Raw genomic sequence first — 19888 nt, 5'->3', positions numbered from 1 at the left:
CTATCGTGCGTATTTTTCGATTTATTTCGATGAAAAATTTTTATACGATTAAATTAGATAAGATAATCAATGAATCTAATTGAATTTTTTAAAAAAAATACTTTTATTTTATGTTAAATATTAAAATAATAATAATTTTAAGTTAAAAAAAAACAATCCCACTACTTTCTTTGACAAAATTGGATGTTTACGTGAATGTTTAAGGGATAAATTTATAGACGGATTAAGTACTTTCTGATTTACTCTAATAATTGATCAGAAACTTTTATAGAACTGAATTAGTCATCCAGACTCGACATTATCCAACCTGACTAATTAATCTTTTTATATAAAATTACACTATCTTAAAAAGATCTAGAATTCAAAATTCACATATTATTAAAAAGTTTTCTCTTTAAATAGGCACTGGACTTGAAAATATTGATTGTCAGAATAAACCTCCATGTGCACTATTTAGATTTATCTTAATAATACATAAAAAAAATTTCATGAGATCAAATCGATCATCCCAAATAGGACGTTACTCGACCTAATTAATTTTTTTTTAATAAAATGTCATCGATTAATTGTAAGAAAAATTAGTGCTTTAAATTAAGGATTTTTATTTTATTTATACATGAAAGCCTATCAAATCTAACCTTTTATATTTTGATAGACTCTTATAATATATTTTTATAATAAAAATATAAATATACTTGTTCCTGTTCGAGAGTCGAGGCAATGGATGCTGAGGACGTGACGCTCCTATTGACCATTGGTGGACTCCTCGTCAATGAAGCCTGCAACCATAGCAACGTCAGTGCCGAGCCGAGGAGGGATTCCCCGGCGATGACCCTCCGACGCTCAAGTCAAACACCGGCGATGTAGAAAAAACGATGAAGCAAAATGGCAGAGTTACTATAGCTACAGTAGTGATTACGCATACCTCCATCGAAGCTTGGGGGGCTTTATATATGACTCCCGGAGAGCGTGTGCACGCTTCTCGAGGCGTGCACGCTCCTCAAAGCATACCCTGAAGAGACGTGGTAGAAAAGTGTCCTTGACATCATACCTTAATGACCCGAGCATATCTCTGACAAGACAGCGGAAGCTTCCGTCGTACGATCTTCTGCCTGACCATGCCGCCAAGCATGTCGTCTGTCGGCGGCACAGGTTCCCAGAAGGATATCCTCTGGAACCCCTCCCCGACTCGACACTGACGTTGCTGTGGTTGCAGGCTTCATTGACGAGGAGTCCACCAACGGTCAACGGGAGCGCCACGTACCCAGCATCCATTACCTTAACTCTCGGACAGGATCAAATTTGGCGCCGTCTGTAGGAACACACCTGCATCCGAGCTGAGAAAATGGAAGAAGCTGGACGACTTCACACCGTGACGCTCACTCAAGAGGAGCTCGACGTGCTAATACAAGCGCGAGCGGCAAAGATCGTCGAACAACAGCAACAAAAGACACTAGCCAACCGGCTGGCGCAACAGGCAACGCCGACCTCTGGAGGTTGAGCGACTCACGACGACCGACCGGAGCAGTATTCTACTTGGGGGCAAAATAGACTACCAACCGGCACACATGGAGAAGCTCCACCCGCGCCTCATTCCATTGGGCTCTATTCCAAACACCCTTAGAGATTGTGCAAGCAAATTAGAAGAAAGGATCTTCTTCAGATGAAGCGCTCGTTCGGGACGCAAGGAAGGGCAAGGCACCCCGAGCCGACGCGTCTCCCGAGCGGATCAACCGCCAGTTCTCCGAAGCAATACTTTAAGACTCATTGCCGAGACACTACGCTCCATTGGCAATCGGAGAATACAACGGATCGACCGATCCGGATGATCATTTGGGAAAGTTCGACAACGCTATTACACTTCACCAATACACAGATGGGGTGAAGTGCCAAGTCTTTCTCACAACGCTGTCCGGCTCGGCCCGGCGACAGTTCAGGAGGCTGCCGGACGGATCAATACAAAGCTTCAAGGATTTCCGAACGACCTTCCTCCATCATTTTGCAAGCAGCAGACGCTATCAAAAGACAAGCCCCAGTATGTTCTCTTTGAAGCAAGGGCCGAGAGAAACCCTCCGAGCATACATCCAACGCTTCAACCAGGTAGCTATGAATATCCCCTCGGCCTCATCGGAGACCATGATGAATGCCTTCACTTAGGGGCTCGTAGAGGAAGACTTCTTCCGGTCGCTCATTAGGAGGCCGCCTCGCGACTACGATCATATGCTTAAGAAGGTTAATGAATATATAAACGTGGAGGAGGCCCAGATAGCCAGAAGGAAGGAGGTGACATTCGAGCCCGCGGTACCAACCGAACGACGACCGCCGAGCAGCCACCAACTACCAAGGGGGCCAAGAGCTGAAGGCCGACCGCATAAAGAAACAAGGGCGCAGGTCGTGCAGCATGTAGCTTCCGATCGACCAAAAATATAAAAGGGCAAGGTATGAGCGCCTATGTTTTATTCTTTCCACCCGTCAGCGTCACACAACACCCGTGACTATCGCGGGTTTACACCGATCGCCCGACCGGCGCCAAGGGGCTATCGTCGGCTCGGCTTGTAACAGACAAAAGGAGGATCAGAGGATATCCTTTTGGGAACCTGTGCCGCCGACATACGACATGCTTGGCGGCATGGTTAGGCAGAAGATTGTACGACAGAAACTTCCGCTGTCTTGTCAGAGATATGCTCGAGTCGTTAAGGTATGGTGTCAGGGATACTTTTCTGACATGTCTCTTCAGGATATACTTTGAGGAGCGTACACGCCTCGAGGAGTGTGCTCCCCAGGAGTCCTATATAAAGACCCTCAAGCTTCGACGAAGGTATGCGCAATTACTACTGTAGCTACAGTTACCCTGCCATTTTGCTTCCTCGTTCCTTCTACATCATCAATGTTTGACTTGAGTGTCGGAGGGTCATCGCCGGAGAACCCCTCTCTAGCTCGGCACTGATGTTGTTGTGGTTGCAGGCTTCATTGACAAGGAATCCACCAACGGTCAACGAAAACATCACGTTCCCAACATCTATTACCTCGACTCTCGAACAGGATCAATATTATTTGTTAATATAAACACATATGAGACTTATTATTATTATTTTCCTTCTCAAGCCAAATCTAAATGGATAGTTTTAGTATAAATTCATCTTTGCTATAATATAGACTATTCAAATGAAAATATTTTAATTTAATTTTAAAATTATCTTACTTACCATGAAAACCTCCCTAAGTAACTTGAGAACTATAACAAGTTGAATCTAAATATTCACTATGAAACCTGATTAAATACCCACTTATTTAGTTCTTATCTACTTGTGGCTGCAGTGAGACTAAGCGGATCATCCTATATTCGATGTTATCTAGTTTAATATATATTTTTTAATTTACTTAAAGTGACTTCTCTTCTATCTCATCTATCAAGTAAATCTGAAACTTAACTTACATATACTTAAAAACGGACCTAAAAATACTTATCTCATTTAGAATTTAAACTCTGTTTCTCTTTCTTCTTCTGCTGAGTATTTAACCAATACACCACATCGGTTGAGTGAGAGGGGCTCTCTTAGACATCCTTGCTTGCATGCCGAATAAATTTGCTCGCCTACAACCTCTCTTGCAAGAGTACTATTTCTAGACTCCCCCAATGGTCATCTTCTTGTAACTTTTCACCCTCAGTGTCATCATGTGCCATTTAGTTGGTTCCCTGAAAACCAAAATAAATAAATAAAAATAAAACTCTTGATTCATCTAATTTACCATGCCTAGAGAGGTGACTAGCCATCAAGTGCATACCATTGTGATCTAAAAATGAATGAGGGAGCACTTCCTCCACATAAATGGCCATAATCAATGGCAAGCAAAGAAGAATAGTGCTTTCTATTCCATCTCATGAGCAAAAGTGTTTAAATCAGTAGTAGTTGTAGTCCCTCCTTCACTCGCCCCTCGCGAGAATGGAGAAGAGACTCAACCTCTTCATGGCGGTGCTCCAGGGCCTCCTCTTTTGCACTACTACTAGGTGTGCAACAGTTCCGGCTATGTTCATCTTCGGTGACTCCCTCATTGACAGTGGCAACAATAACTACATTGCTTCCGTCACCCGAGCAAACTACTACCCTTATGGTATCGACTTCATTGGCCCGACCGGTCGGTTCTGCAATGGCCTAACTGTCACAGACTATGCCGGTAGTTAGTCTTAACTTTTGATTGTATATATACTTTTGGGAGACAGGAATTTAAATGAGTTAGGATTTGGTGAAGCAAAATACCTGGGCTTGCCATTTCCTCCGCCGTATCTCAGTGTGCCATCAGGTGCTGCCATGATCATGGGAGGAGTGAACTATGGATCGGCTGCTGCAGGCATTCTTGATGAGACTGGAAACAATTACGTAACTCGACTCTCTTCTCTTTTGCTACTTGTTTTGAATTATGTTTCTTAAAGAAACACAATGGAATTAGTAAGGTATTGTGTTGTGATGTAGGGAAGCAAGATTTCCCTCAATGAGCAGATTGAGCTGTTTGGTAAGACAGTTGAGATACAGTTGACAACCCTACTTTTAGATCCTGAGGCACTGTCTGACTACCTTTCAAGCTCACTCTTCATCGTCACCATCGGAAGCAATGACTATATCAACAACTATCTTCTTCCCGAATTCTACTCCACTAGTAGGATTTATTCTGGGGAAGACTTTGCCAAGCTGCTCGTCGACAACCTGTCACAACAATTGATGGTAATGTCAGTAGTCGATAACTATAAAGGATAGCCTTGCATACATGGAGGAACACAACGATAAAATTATGGCTATCCATACTTGCATCTTCATAAGTAGTATCAGTTTTGGAACTGTAAGCCTGCATCTTCATAACTAAAATTATTCCTTCTCAGAGGATGTACAATATAGGAGCTAGGAAGATGCTCTTGGTTGGGATCGGTCCACTCGGGTGCATCCCTAATCAATTAGCCATGAACCCCAATGCCACTGGATGCGTTGAAGTGGTTAATGACCTAGTGAGGCCATTCAACCAAAACCTCAAACAAGCAATGCTCAAGCTGAACTCCACTCTGCCGGGTTCCTTCTTTGTGTTCCACAACATCTATGATACCTTCATTGACATGGTCCAAAACTCTTCAAAGTATGGTAAGGTCATTGAATTCCACTCTTCAAAGTTATATTGAGTTTTATGATGAACTAATGTAAAGATTTTTAGTACATGGAAAATTGGTGGAGTGTGCATAAAACCTACCTTCTTTATCTATATGTTTATCTCACTTTTGATTTTTGGAATCATTGTTCCTAGGGTTCTTGGTCACTAACCAAGCTTGTTGTGGTCATGGAAGATATGGAGGGCAGCTCAGTTGCTTACCTATGGAGCGTCCATGTTCCAACAGAGATCAATATCTCTTTTGGGACTCTTTTCACCCAACACAAGCAGCCAATGCTATCATGTCCAATGGATGTTTTAGTGCGACTGCCACCGATTGCTTTCCGATCACTGGAGATCAATTGGTGGAGATTTAGTGAAATGTATTAACTTGTGATGGTATTTCATCTGCGAAAGGATTTAGTTGGTACCGTATAAATTAGTACTTATATCATAACAAAGAAAAAAACTATACACACAATAAAAAGAAGAAGGCTAAAATGGGATTCCTGAAGTTGTAGTTATACATTACCTTTAGAAATAGAGAGAGCGAGATTAGTGAAAGCAACCCATTTAGAAAGATTCATTAGTCACTCCAAACTCACTTTTGCGGAAGTTGTTAGACTTGATGCAGTCAAACAGAGTAGAAAGTGAGGAATCAGTTAGAAGAGCATGCACTTGGAAATTCATTATGATTAGAATTTTCCAGCTACAAGTTACAACCTCGAAAGGCAAGCAAAATGAACTGAGATTCTTAAAGGAAATGCGAACAAGCAAACAATAGATTGTGTACATAGCTCCTATGACTCAGATATTATTGGCTCTCAACAGCTATTTTGAAGGCTAGAGTTGTCGAATCGATCATGCTCCCTGAAACCTAGCTTTTAAACTAGGTCAATCCCACACAGTGATTACATAGATTAGGTTTCCTACCAACAGTAGCTAAAAGTATGGTTCTACACCTGAAAGTAGCAGCTTACTCCCCCTTTGTTGACTTGATCACCGCTCTAAATTGAGGGGAATCAAAATGCATAAATCAACAATAGTTAAGCTACTGTACAAATCTGGCCATTGGTAACCACATTTAGTTTCAAAGTTCTAGAAATTTAAGTTAATGGTCCAATTGAAAGATGTTCTTCAAATATTGACATAATGCAAAGTTAGCAAAATAACATGTTAGAAACTGAAGGATACTCCAGAATTTGTCGCACGGCCTTTGCGTTTTTATAATGATAGTTGATTTTGGAATATTGCAAGGCCTTGTTAAATGACCTACGAAAAAATGTCATAAAGAATAACAATTTCCAATTATGACATACTCTGCAAACAAAGCACAGCAAAAAGAAAAAGGTTCAAAGCCAGTACTCAAGCATTTTTATTTTTGAATCTTCTGAGAGAACAGTCATGTGTTCCTGCATATCTTGTAACACTTATGTAGCTTCACAGTCTAATAATAATCTAGCACCTTTTGGAATTTCTGAAAGAAACTCAAATGAGAAAAAAATGATGTTCCCAACAAACAATACAAGGTCCTCAATTAAGATTGCTGGAATTTGAAACACAAATTTCATACATATAGTGACAAGGTATATATATATATATATATATATTACAAGTGACTCTAAGATAAATAAATTATAAGAACTTATAGACCTTCAAAATCTATTTTTCCCTTTGGCATCACTATGCTAGCATTGGCAAGAAGCAAGTGCAGTAAGAGTGAGTATATGCAAGGAAATTTAGATAACAAGGCTATTGTTCATCAAAATCTCTATTAATAACAGGAGAGCTAATCCTAGAATGAAGAGTTGGAAGAGAAGACGACAAGGAAGTCATTCACTGACTAACTTAAACATGGATGACTATCCTAACAAGGATGGTTCTATATAGTTGGTAACAAAGGCCTGAATTAAAATGAGAAAAGGGAATTACTACCTTCACCATCAGAATCTGATGATTCAATTTCAACATATGACTCCTTCAGAGCAGCAGCAGTACTTTTTACCTTTGAATGATCCTGCACAAAAAAAAAAAAACTGCTTTCAAAACTGTCCAAGAACAACAAAGGTGCCTTCAACCTTTCAAATCAAGGATCATTCTGTAACTATAAGTATAGAGCAGTCACGGAAGGTTGGTTTCCCCCTTTTAATCTACAATGGCATGCAACAACGCACATCGGAAAGAAGCATCAAATGCAAAGCCATAAATATTTATGTGAAAAATCTGAATATGGATAGAACATATGGGCAATGAGGAAGACCAAAAAATTCACTATAATGGAGGATTATAACATCCAAAGAGACTGAATGGATCCTAGAAAATAAGCTGCACACCGACCCCTTTCTCTTGTTATCATATCAAGATTTTCCACAAAGCAGCAAACCATTCGAGCCCTGGTACTGCTATATTATATACTATCAGAAGAATTCTTCTTAAGTTTCGCAAAAATTTGCGCGAACACACTCTATTTTACCTTCCTAAGAAATGCAACCGCATAGGCACCTTTCTGTAAAACAGCAAATTTAGAAACAATGGAAAGCACCTTTTCTCAGGATGCAGATGATATATCATATTCTCAAGGAGACTACAGCAACACCGAGCCATGATGTTTACAGGAGAAAAATGGTGGCGCGCCTAACGAATCGAACCCCTAACTGCGTTTTCCCCATGTCACTTGAGTACTCGACCACTGCCGAATCTTCGAATACGAATCAAACGCATTCATTTTCTGAGGTATGGAGCTAATTTGCAGATTGCGAGTCCAAAGAACAGATTTTTCTTTCACACAAAGGTGCGAACAGCACAAAATGGAAGGGGCGAACAAAAAGCTAACCTCGATCTTTTCCTCCGGGGAAGGCAGACCCCTTTCCGCCTTCGATTCGAGACTTCGAGCAATTGCAGATCGGGAAGGCAGAGGTTTTTTGCCGATCGCGGGAAGAAATCCAATTTATTTATTTTCCTAAATTTTGTTTTTATTGTTTTTCAATATATTTTCTAATTTTTCTTATTATAATTTATATTTCCCCGATTTATCTACTGATATTTTGCTCGCTTTTTAATTGATATATTCTGCCATTGATATTGGATATTCCACTTTATTTCGTTAATTAGTTTTTTTACAATTAAATAATAATTGACGGCGCACGATATCTTCCTCCGCTGCCGTATGAGCTCAACCACAGCCGCCGGCGGCGAACCCGACCCTCGATCTCCCCACGTCGTACACTACACTGTACGTCTCCTGCTGCTTGTTGCCGATGATGGCCACCCTCCCCGCCGGCGCAAAGGCCAGGCACGTCGTCGCGTCGTCCACGTCGATCATCACGTTGGCCGCCGCGAGCCTCAGGGCGGCGCCGTCCTGGAACACCATCTCCACCGCCGGCACCGCCAGTCGCCGGAGACTCCCGCGGAAGCACGTGTCGAGGATCGAGAACGCCGGCGCCGGCACCGCCCCTCGCCCCTTCAGCGCCGCCGTCACCGCGGCGCTTAGCGAAGAGTACACCTCCCGCGGGAGCCGCGTGATGACCGTCCCCGAGTCGATGATCGTCGGCGCGGCGGAGTACGACGCCTCGGAAACAGAGAGGGCTTGGCCGGCGACGGACACCCCGGCGAGGCGCACGAAGTAGAGCGTGTCGTCGAGGGTGCTTGACTGTAACGGAGTGAACGCGAACCGGTCGGAGTCGTAGCTGCCGAGGGAGAGGTAGCCGGCGGAGGAGTCGGTGGGGAGGCAGTAGGCGAAGGAGTTGCCGACGCTCGGCGCAAATTGGGAGAGGAGGGAGAGGCGGTTGCGGGCCAGGCCGATTAGACCGTCGGAGCGGCCGAAGAGGCCCTCGTTGTCCTGGCCGCAACCGTAGACGAAGCCGGGGAGGGAAGCAGAGGAGAAGGTGAGGGTGTCCTCGCTGAGGTAGCCGACGGAGAAGGAGCTGTCGCCGTAGCTGGCCTCGTAGATGCAGACGCCAGAGTGGGAGCAGGCGGAGGGATTCAGGGTGGCCTCCTGGAGGCTGTCGCACGCGGCGGCGGAGCAAGGGAGGGGGTGGTAGGTGGAGGAGGCGGCGGGGTCGAAGGGGCGGCCCACCTGAGGGTGGCAGGAGACGCGGCAGGGGGAGCACTGGATCCAGGAGAGGGAGGAGCCGGTGTCGACGAGGACAGAGAAGGAGCGAGACGGGGTGCCGAGGCCGATGCGGGCGACGTAGTTCCCGACGCCGACGGCGGAGCCGGGGGAGAGCGGAGCGGCGACGGCGGAGGGGCGGGCGAGGGAGGACCGGGCGGATTTGTCTAGGCGGGCGTCGAGGGAGAGGACGCGAGCGGCGTCGTGGTTGAGGATGGCGGGCAAGTCGAGGTCCGGGGACGGAGCCGCCGGCGAGCAGGGGCTCCGCGGGTGGTGGAGGGTGACGTGGACGCCGGAACGGTTCAGATGCCGCGCCTTATCTGTACGTACACGTGGATGGCTAATTAATTACGAACTGAAAAAATAATCAGAAAATTAAAAAACTAATGAGAAGGAAATTATTAAATTGTATTTTTCTTATGTGTTGTTTTATAAAATATTGATCCTTTAAAAAAAAAATTCCAATGTCTTCACTCTATCTAGTTCAACACTCGTTCGATGCACATGGACCCATAGCATACTTAACACCATAATATATACTATTGTATTAATTTTGGGACAAATTGATAGAGATATTGAGGATGAATATATTCATCTTTTGTCATCATGATTCTATACTAGATTGATTTGAGATCAGAATCAAATTGGATTTAAAATCAGATCCCTAAAATTGAATCCTTAGGGTCTAGGATCTCTAGGCTAAAAAAATAGGTGATAAAGATAACTAGTTTTAAGGTCAACAAAGTTGTCCCAACAAAAAAAATATAGAATTGTTCTAAATGTGCATATTTTGTCCTAATGTGAAAGTGATCACAAGTTTGGTGATAAAGTATTGGACCATCTCAAACTTGGACTTGTGGTTGTTGAGTTAGTGGACTCTTGTCAATTAAGATGGCATAAAAAAAGCATAGTAACATTGCTAGTTGGCAATGACTTAATGACTTGATGGAGGACCATTTGATCCCTTGGAGCGAAAGAACAAGGACAATAATATAGAAGATTCAAAATCTCTAGCTAGATGTATTAGAATTTTAAAATCATATTAATATTATTTTTATATTAGTCCTCCATTATAAGTTAAAAAAAGTGATGAAACCTTTATATATATATATATATATATATATATATATATATATATATATATATATATATTATTTGGGTTGAGTGGTATTAAATTTTGATAATTTATTAAAATGATATATTTTAATTTTTGTTTTGTTGGAACACAGTTCAAACAACTATTTTATATATTTTTTAAAAAATAAAAAACAATTTATTTTCATTGTCTTAGCACACTCTAAATGGAGGCACCGACTAGATTATTTTTATTCATTATAAAATTATTATTATTATTATTATTAAATCACTTAACGTAAATTAAGTGGTCGGCCATTCAAATTTCCCTTTTTCCTTTCATTTACTTCCTCTTTCTTAGCTTTTCTTTTCCTTTCCATTTCTTCTAGAAAAATTTTCCACTTAGCTTTCTCTTCTTCTTCTTCTTCTTCTTCTTCTTCAATTCCCACTTAGAGTAAACAGAAACTTAAAGAAAAAACTCTTTCTAAAGAGAAGAAAAAGAAGAGGAACTACTTACCCAAGAACTTGGAAGAGCATGAGCCTGAGCGAACCCCAAAGTCAGCAGCAGCAGCAGCTGCAGTGAGGCCAAGGAAGAAGCAACAAGGAAGAAGGAGCAGAAACAACTTCTTCATAACTCTCAGCTTCTTCACCTTTCAGCTACTCTCTCCTCTCACTTTGTGGCCTTTATATACAAATCCCACTGAGAAATTAAATTCCAAAAAGGTGAAACAGAGAAGTTAATAAAAAAACAAAAAACAAAAACCAAAAAGAGATGAGGACTTTTGATACACAGCCCACAAGACTCTCCCTCCCTCACAGGAAAGTGAACAATGAATTCAACCACTTGGGCCTCAACCAATCAAGTTAATGCATCCATAAATACATAAATACTCAGTATTTTACTTAATGGCTACCACAAGAGAATGAAGGTAATCAACAACTAATTAAACAGATACACTTCTTTTCAGTTCATTCATTCCTGCTTGTTCCATAGAGATAGAGGTGTGTATATGTATGATGGTATTTATTTCTCTATTATGATTGTAATTGCAGATAAACCCAATAAAGCTAAGTGATCTAATTGATGAATATATATTTTGTGGTAGAAATCTGTTAACCCGCTTCCATGGTCCCCGTAGGGTTAATGTAACGAAACTTCGCTCTTTCTGTCCGGAAGAAGATATGGCTATCATCGTCCTAATTCTTACCGAATATCAACTTGCCCGTAAAGGTGTCTCATTTTGATCTCTAAATTGTTCTGGTGAAGACAACAATGACTAACGATTTAGGTTCGATTTATAATTTTCATCGTTTTCAATTTCATCAATAGAGGTTGTAAATGAATCAAACGTTCATAAGCAAACTTGGTATTAGGCGTGATGAGTAAAGTCAATTAAATGAACAAGGTTGAACAATTCTTTGAATCTTTCCGAAGTAATATTCATGGTTTAGAAACCTTACGGTGTTAGCCACGAGACAAAAATATTTTCAATGTGATTGAAGCATAGAAAGTGAAGTGTCAACCACCATGTGGTGTGTCTAAGATCCATCATCATCACTCGAACTTTATCTTGTTTTTGTACTCTTTTGTGCTGAATTTATGTATCAGCATAACAGCTCATGCTTGAAAAGAACACTGTGTGTTAGGGTTTCAGACTGTTCTTACTGTTCTTAATTTCAGTGTTTTAGGGTTTGTGAGTTGAGCAAGTTCATCATCAGAGTTGGCAGATGGAGACAGGGATTTTTATATTCCAGAGATGGTTAAGTTATTTAATTAGATAATTATGTTGCCAGCCATTGGTTAGATACACATCACATCAAGTAATTAAAGTTGATGCTTAAGTAAGAGTTAGGGTTAGTTGTACATTACAGTTGTGACCAGCATCTTGGTACCATTATAAGTACTACTCAATTCACATTGAATTCTACTCTCAACACTTGTTTTTAAAGTTTAAGTGTTTGTTTGTTTCGCGAAGATTTGTTAGTTAAGAAATTTTGAGTTTTACTATATCCGACGAAAGACTCTACACAAAAGAGAAGGGTCAACATACTTCTATGGATAGAGTACAAATGTACAATGGTGAAACGCTCAAAGGATTAGGATTTGAAACTCAAATTGCATAATATTTTAGAGATTGACTTCTGAGTGTACATAAATTATATTTCAAATTTATTTAATAGATAAATCAGAGTCAGTCTAACTTAAGATTAGTCAAGTGAACCTTAGACTCTTAAATTCATAAAAAAAAAAAGGGTCTACAACGAAATCGAACGGTAAACTTGTTTGATAATGTAATCAAGATGGCAACGCGAATCATGACTTTGTAAGTTGTCAATGAACTCCTATGGTTTAGTCATAGGGTGAAACTTATATCTAAGATGATATTATCTCGTATATTCATCATTGCAACCCTTTATTCAAATTCATCAAACATGGAGGGGTGAAAAGCGAAAAAGCATTCGGATTTGACAGATTGGATTATGGCTCAGTTGAATGGCCCACTAGCCCAGTTTAAAAGGCCCGTCAACGTCCATTTTGGGCCTAAGGTGAAATAGAGCCCATATTCTAAATTATTATATGGTTAATTAAAATTCCTCTGCAATTTCGACCAAAAATTAATATTTTTTTTAACATTGAGTTTAATTTATTTTTACCCAAATAAAAATCCAACGGTCGATTTCTAGGGCATCCGACTTAAGTGTACAATTCTAGAACCTTCTCGTCTTTGCCCCTTCTCCAAGCTTCCGCCTCGCGACTTATTAGGGTTTTAGTTTGACCCGCATCCCCCCACTATATCTAGGGTTTTATCGCTTCACCCGCTTTATCGTAACCGCTCGCCTCGCCGCCGCACTCGATCCCGCGTGCCTCATCTCTCCTTCCATGGCCAACGGCTCCGTGCTTCTCTCGAGGATGTCTAGATCGAAGGCCTTCACTTCGGCCGTCTCCTCCGCACTGCCGCAGGTTTCCAACTTTACCTTCCGATTGGGCAAACTGTACATCTTTTTCGTTTGATCTAGAATTTCTTGGTCCGAACTGGCGTTTTTCTTTGAACAAAAAAAGTACCACTGCGTTTGTTTATCTGGTATAGTCATATTGATTATGGTGTATAAGACTGGATTTTCATGCGGCAAGTGCCCGATTTTGTCGTAGATCTAAAAATCTTAGAATTCTCCCTTCTTTTTTGATTATGTAGAGGTATGGTTGATGGTCTGGACGTAGATGATGAAGGTTTTGTATTGACAGATTAAACTGGTCCAGTTTTATGGTGTTTGCTTAATTTTATCTTGCTTCAGCATGAAATCTTTATTATATGAATTTGGTTTTCAACCTATTTATGTTAGTACGGATTTAGCTCAACGCATCTTTATATTATTTTTTGGTTTCTGTATATCTAGGCTTCCAGTTTTCTAAAAGCATCCTATGGCATGTCTTCTTTGTCTCAAAGATGGACCACTGCTGCAAGAGCGTTCAGGTAGTACTTTGATCTCAGCTCTCACTTTATCTATTTAGTATCTGAATGCTGCAAGAGCATTGATGTAATATTTTTCTGATGGAAGTTCTGAAATGTTTGATTGTAAGCAGCTCAAAGCCTGCGAGTGCTGATGTTATTGGGATTGATTTGGGCACTACCAATTCATGTGTGTCGGTCATGGAGGGGAAGGTGCATTATGCTTCCTATTCTTTACAAAGCCTTTTTGATTTGTTTAAGCGGTTAAGCCTGAGTCTTTGTGTGGCACTAGCTTTTCTAATGTTTCTATCTTGGTTGGTTGAATCAGACACCAAAGGTGATTGAGAATGCAGAAGGTGCAAGGACTACTCCATCTGTTGTTTCCTTCAATCCGAAGGGTGAGCTTTTGGTGGGTACTCCCGCGAAGCGACAAGCTGTGACGAATCCAACAAACACCTTATTTGGCACTAAAAGACTGATTGGGAGAAGGTTTGACGACCCCCAGACTCAAAAGGAACTAAAGATGGTTCCCTATAAAATTGTCAAGGCACCTAGTGGAGATGCTTGGGTGGAGATGAATGGTCAGCAATATTCGCCGAGCCAGATTGGTGCATTTGTCCTCACCAAGATGAAGGAAACAGCAGAGGCTTATCTTGGTAAATCTGTCTCAAAGGCAGTCATCACAGTCCCTGCTTATTTCAATGATGCACAACGCCAAGCCACAAAGGATGCAGGGAGAATTGCAGGCCTTGAAGTTCTGAGAATTATCAATGAACCGACTGCGGCTGCACTTTCATACGGAATGAATGACAAGGAAGGTTTGATTGCTGTCTTTGACCTGGGTGGTGGAACTTTTGATGTATCCATCTTGGAAATTTCTAACGGGGTGTTTGAGGTTTGTTCTCGACATGTTTCTCTGGTTTATAGTATGTTCTTTGTTGCAATCTTTTTTATGTGATTTTCCATCTTCAGGTTAAGGCTACCAATGGGGACACATTCCTTGGCGGTGAAGACTTTGATAGTGCACTGCTGAACTATCTAGTTGACGAATTCAAAAGAACAGATAACATCGATTTATCCAAAGACAAATTAGCGTTACAAAGGTTGAGAGAAGCAGCTGAAAAGGCAAAAGTAGAACTCTCATCGACCATGCAAACGGAGATAAACCTTCCTTTTATTACTGCTGATGCTTCAGGAGCAAAGCACTTCAACATTACATTGACCAGATCGAAGTTTGAATCTCTTGTCGGCCAGCTTATTGAGAGAACTCGTAGCCCTTGCATCAATTGTGTGAGAGATGCAGGCATCTCTGTTAAAGAAGTTGATGAGGTGCTTTTGGTCGGTGGAATGACAAGGGTTCCAAAGGTTCAGGAAATTGTCAACCAGATATTCGGGAAGGCACCTAGCAAGGGTGTGAACCCTGATGAGGCTGTGGCAATGGGAGCCGCCATACAAGGAGGGATTTTGAGAGGTGATGTTAAAGAGCTCCTTCTGCTCGACGTCACCCCTCTCTCCCTTGGTATCGAGACCCTCGGAGGGATATTTACCAGGCTCATCAACAGAAACACAACCATTCCTACAAAGAAAAGTCAATCCTTTTCAACTGCAGCTGATAATCAAACCCAAGTCGGGATCCGTGTATTGCAGGGCGAGAGGGAGATGGCGGCAGACAACAAGCTTCTTGGAGAGTTTGAGTTAACTGGAATTCCTCCTGCCCCTAGAGGCATGCCTCAAATTGAAGTCACCTTTGACATCGATGCAAATGGCATTGTGAAGGTATCGGCTAAGGACAAGGCAACCAACAAAGAGCAAGAAATAACGATAAGGTCTTCAGGTGGGCTTTCTGAATCGGAGATAGAGAAGATGGTAAGAGAAGCAGAAATCCATGCACAAAAGGACCAGGAAAGGAAGGCCTTGATCGATATCAGAAACACAGCAGATACTACAATCTACAGTATCGAGAAGAGTCTCAGCGAGTTCAGAAGCAAGATTCCCGCTGAAGTCGCAAAGGAGATTGAAGACTCAGTTGCCGATTTGAAGTCTGCTATGGGTGACGACAACGTGGACATGATCAAGGAGAAACTTGATGCCGCAAACAAAGCAGTCTCCAAGATCGGGCAACACATGCAACAAGGCGGCGGGGGAGGAGGGTCTTCTGGTGGATCTTCTGGTTCGGCTGGAGACCAGACTCCTGAGGCGGAGTACAAGGAAGCGAAGATGTAGGCTTCTAATTTGTATCCGACATAATTTTTGAGACTGGAGGTTCCATTTGATCACTCCTTAGGCAGTGAGTCGTTCACTGAAAACCATTTCCATCTTTGGTTAGTGGTGTAATAACTATACTCCTGGGTGTTTGAAAAACTTATGCTCTGCGATGGTAGTTTTGGAATTCCTTAAATCATTTCTTAATAATTGTTCAACATTTATTTAATATTGCACTTTACGTCGATGCTTCTTGTGCGAGAATCCTCTTGTGATCTTCTAATATACCTATTGCGATGAGGATGAGGGATTCCATCTTGTTGCCATGGTAAAGATCAAAGGAGATCAAAATTAAGATGATCAATGGATGGACGGTCTTGGTTGGTCGGGTGAGGTATATTTCGATCGTGGGTTAACACGGAATAATCAAATTGACGTTTAAGGGACGCGCAGAAATCGAGCTGAGTGGTTCCTTCGCTTGATCTAACAACAGACTCGACATTAGTCGAGCACACGGACAGTAAATTGTCCGTCGAGCGGCTATCCCATTAGGCCAAGCAATAAAGCACGTGGATAGTGGGCTTCCGGCTGAACGATCATCCCACTCGGCCCAGCAACGAATGACACTTGGACAGGGGACTTTCAGTCGAGCGTTATCCCGTTCGGCGTGACAGCAGACAACGCGAGGGCAGAATTAGACACAGTAGGATATCTTTGGACATCTTTTTGGGAGCTAGTGCTGCTGATAGGCGCGAGGCACACCGAGGCGCGCGCCTCTTGAACATGAGGTTGATGACTACTAAACTATTGACACACTCATATTGTTGGTGCAACATCCCTCAGGTCAAGGTTGACCTGGTTGACCAAGCTGAGTCTTGGTTTGAGTTTAGATGTTTGACAATAAGATGTTAATTGAAGAAGAGTCAAGTAGGTCAAGGTTGACCGAATACTTGACTGGGAAGTCCTAACTGGGATGTTAGGCAGATGGAAAACCCTGGTGAGTGAAGCCAGGTGAGAGACCTAGTGAGTGAAGCTAGGCAGATGGAAAACCCTAGTGAGTGAAGCTAGGTGAAAGTCCTGGTGAGTGAAGCCAGGCAAGGGAAAATCCAGATGGATCAAGGATGATCGGACATCTGGTGTTGGGAAGTCCAAGTAGGTCAAAGGATTGACTGGATACTTGGCACGAGGAAATACAGATAGGTCAAAGGGATTGACCAGACATCTGAATAGAAAAGTCCAAGTAGGTCAAGGGAGTGACCAGATACTTGACATGACAGAAAAGTCCAAGTAGGTCAAAGGAATTGACCGGACACTTGGTGGGAAGTCCTGGCAGGTCAAGGGAGTGACCAGATGCTAGGCATGATGTACCAACAGGTCAAGGATGACCGGATGTTGGTTTGGGAGTCTTGGAACTTGGTTTTGGGCAAAACCAAGCGTGGATCGATCAGGATCGATCCAGACTGTCCGAGCGATCGATCGAGCTTCCCAATGAATCAAGCCCTAGATCGATTCAGATGTCCCAATCGATCGCTGAATCGATTGGGCTGCTTCGCGCGATAAGCGCCGGATCGATCCGTGGATCGATCCAGCGTTTTTGAGCACGAGGCGCCTGGATCGATCCGTGGATCGATCCAAAGCCTCCCGATCGATTGGGAACATTTGAATCGATCGGGTTCCACCGCGCCGATTTAAGCCGCAGCGCATGGCGGTCATGCATCTCTTCTTCGATTCACCTCATTTCTCGCCTCCTCCACAAAGACTACAAAGCTCGGATCGCCAGTTCTTGAAGGATCTTGGAAGTTCTCCAAGTCAAGAGGCGGATCAAAGCCAAGAAGGGAAGCTAGGGTTAGGGTTTATACTCATTGTAAGCTTGTAAGCTTGTATTTCTTGTATCCTTTCCCTCTCTTCTTGTATTGAGTCTTGTAGGGCTTCTCCGCCCTTGGTAGTTACCATAAAGGAGAGTTTTATTAGTGGAGGGTGTGTGTGTTGGTGTGGATCCTTGGATTAGTCACCTCTTGTGAGGTGGATACCAAGTAAACCAACCGTGTTAGCATTGTGTGATTGTTTCTCTGTATTTCCGCTGCACATCTTTGAAGAAACAAGCAACGCTGAGCAACGAGCGAACGCGACGAGCTATTCACCCCCCCCCCCTCTAGCTACTTTCGGTCCTAACAAGTGGTATCAGAGCGAGACCGCTTTTCACCGGAATCATCGCCAGAAGGGTCAAGCATATCAAGAAAAGCTAGAGGGTGAAGAAGTTGGAGCAAATTCTTCAAGTTCAAGACTTTATCAAGCTCAACTTCAAGATGCAATTCCAAGATGGGCTTGGATTTGACACAAGGGTGGCTCCACCATACACTTCTACTAGTTTTGATTCTTGGAAATCAAGAATCGAAAATTTTCTTATGATGGAGATAGAGCAATGGTTTGCTTTAATGGAAGGCTTCAAGGCTCCAAGAAATTCAAAGGGCAAAGTTCTAAGGAAAAGCAAATGGAGTCCGGAGCAAGTCCAAAGGTGCGAGGCCAATGACAAAGTGACCAAGCTTTTGGTCAATTTATTGCCAAGCACCATCCTTTGCAAAATTGGAGAGTTTGAAGATGCAAAGGAGCTATGGAGCAAATTGGCCAAGCTTCATGAAGAGATCCCCTCCATTGTACAAGATCATGAAGAATCCAGAGAGGGTGACTCTTTGGAGCAAGACCAAGAGGAGGACTCCGAGGTTGAGAGATGCTCAACCTCCGAAGAAGAGGAAATCCAAGAAGCTTCATCCTCAAGGGAATGCAACGAAGGGAACAAGGAGGGAGCATACTCCTTGTTTCATGTTCAAGATGATGAAGCCTCCACCTCTAGGATTGAGGGGGAGCAATCCTTGGTGACGCCGGATCAAGAAGAAGGAGAAGCTTCTACATCCGGGTCAAGAGACGAAGAGGAGGAAGAAGATTCTACCTCCACAAGTCAAGAAAAATCAAATGGAGGAGAATCAAGGTCCGATCAAGAGGAAGCTTCTACCTCCGGATCCAAAGGAAAAGATGTCACCCCTACAAGCAAAGGTATAAATATTTCAATTAATAATAAAAATCATATTATATGCTTTGAGTGTAGGGAACATGGGCACTACAAGAGCAAGTGCCCTAAATTGGCCAAGAAGAAGGGCCAAGTGGCACAAAGAGGCAAGGTGAAGCCCAAGGAGATCACCCCTAACACAAAGAAGAGCAAGTAGCATATTATATGCTTCTCTTGCAATCAAAAGGGGCATTACCGAAGTCAATGCCCCAAGGGGAAAAAGGTGGTCAAGGCTCAAGGAGGCACTAGTCAAGGGGGAGCCTCCAAGGTAAAGAAGAAGGTATCTTTTATTGAGCCTACCCCTTTACATTATGGTAAAAAGCATGATAGTTCTAAGTTTTATCATTTTAATGCAATTTACCATAAGAATAGGAAGCATGAGGGCTTTAAGGAAAAGCATGTGGCCCTACATGCCAAGACTACTACACCTAAGGTTAGGGATGTAGGTAAAAATCTAGGCAATAATTCTAAGGATTTTAGATACAAGCCTAGAAACAAAAATGCTCATGGATCAAGACCTAAGGACTTAATGATAGAAAATCAAGTCTTAAGGTCAAGATTTGATAAAATGGAAAAGACCCTAAAAAGGATGAAAAATATCCTATTAGGGCAAAATGAGCATAACTTAGGGTTAGGAAAATCAAAGCCATCCAATAGCAATAGAGGTTTGGGATACAAACCAAAGGCTAAGAAGGATGTGCCTAGTTATCATAGGGTTCCATATAGTTATGGAACAAACCCTAGGTCTAGTGGGCAAGTCAAAAATACTAAGGAGGTCATCCCTAAGAGTGTTTTTGCAACAAATGTGACTAAGGCTTCTAAGAAGTCTAAGAAAGTCACAAACAAGGTCACAAGGGA

The 19888-nt window shown here is 42.3% G+C and overlaps 2 protein-coding genes and 1 long non-coding RNA gene across 3 annotated transcripts; 1 reads left to right on the top strand and 2 right to left on the bottom strand.

The window, feature by feature from the left end:
- Window positions 1-3410: 3410 nt before the first annotated feature.
- LOC122007171 lies at window positions 3411-7058 on the bottom strand. Its single transcript, XR_006118857.1, has 5 exons — window positions 5356-7058; window positions 4803-5094; window positions 4260-4703; window positions 3787-4168; window positions 3411-3697 (listed from the first exon to the last, which is right to left on the bottom strand). It is a non-coding gene; the product is annotated as an uncharacterized LOC122007171 (long non-coding RNA).
- A 1150-nt stretch (window positions 7059-8208) lies between these two features.
- LOC122007169 (aspartyl protease family protein At5g10770-like) lies at window positions 8209-11149 on the bottom strand. The gene is made up of 2 exons (XM_042562977.1): window positions 10833-11149; window positions 8209-9561 (listed from the first exon to the last, which is right to left on the bottom strand). Exons 1-2 carry the CDS (start codon window positions 10945-10947, stop codon window positions 8306-8308), a joined length of 1371 nt encoding a protein of 456 aa, XP_042418911.1. The 5' UTR covers window positions 10948-11149; the 3' UTR covers window positions 8209-8305.
- Window positions 11150-13063: 1914 nt separating this feature from the next.
- On the top strand, window positions 13064-16162 carry LOC122007168 (heat shock 70 kDa protein, mitochondrial-like). Its single transcript, XM_042562976.1, has 5 exons — window positions 13064-13277; window positions 13712-13788; window positions 13899-13977; window positions 14093-14659; window positions 14737-16162. The coding sequence occupies exons 1-5, from the start codon at window positions 13197-13199 to the stop codon at window positions 15985-15987; spliced, it is 2055 nt and encodes a 684-aa protein (XP_042418910.1). The 5' UTR covers window positions 13064-13196; the 3' UTR covers window positions 15988-16162.
- Window positions 16163-19888: the final 3726 nt, after the last annotated feature.

Source organism: Zingiber officinale, chromosome 7B (assembly GCF_018446385.1).
Source record: "Zingiber officinale cultivar Zhangliang chromosome 7B, Zo_v1.1, whole genome shotgun sequence".
Classification (NCBI taxonomy): Eukaryota; Viridiplantae; Streptophyta; class Magnoliopsida; order Zingiberales; family Zingiberaceae; genus Zingiber; species Zingiber officinale.
This window is presented reverse-complemented; position numbering and strand designations above follow the sequence as displayed.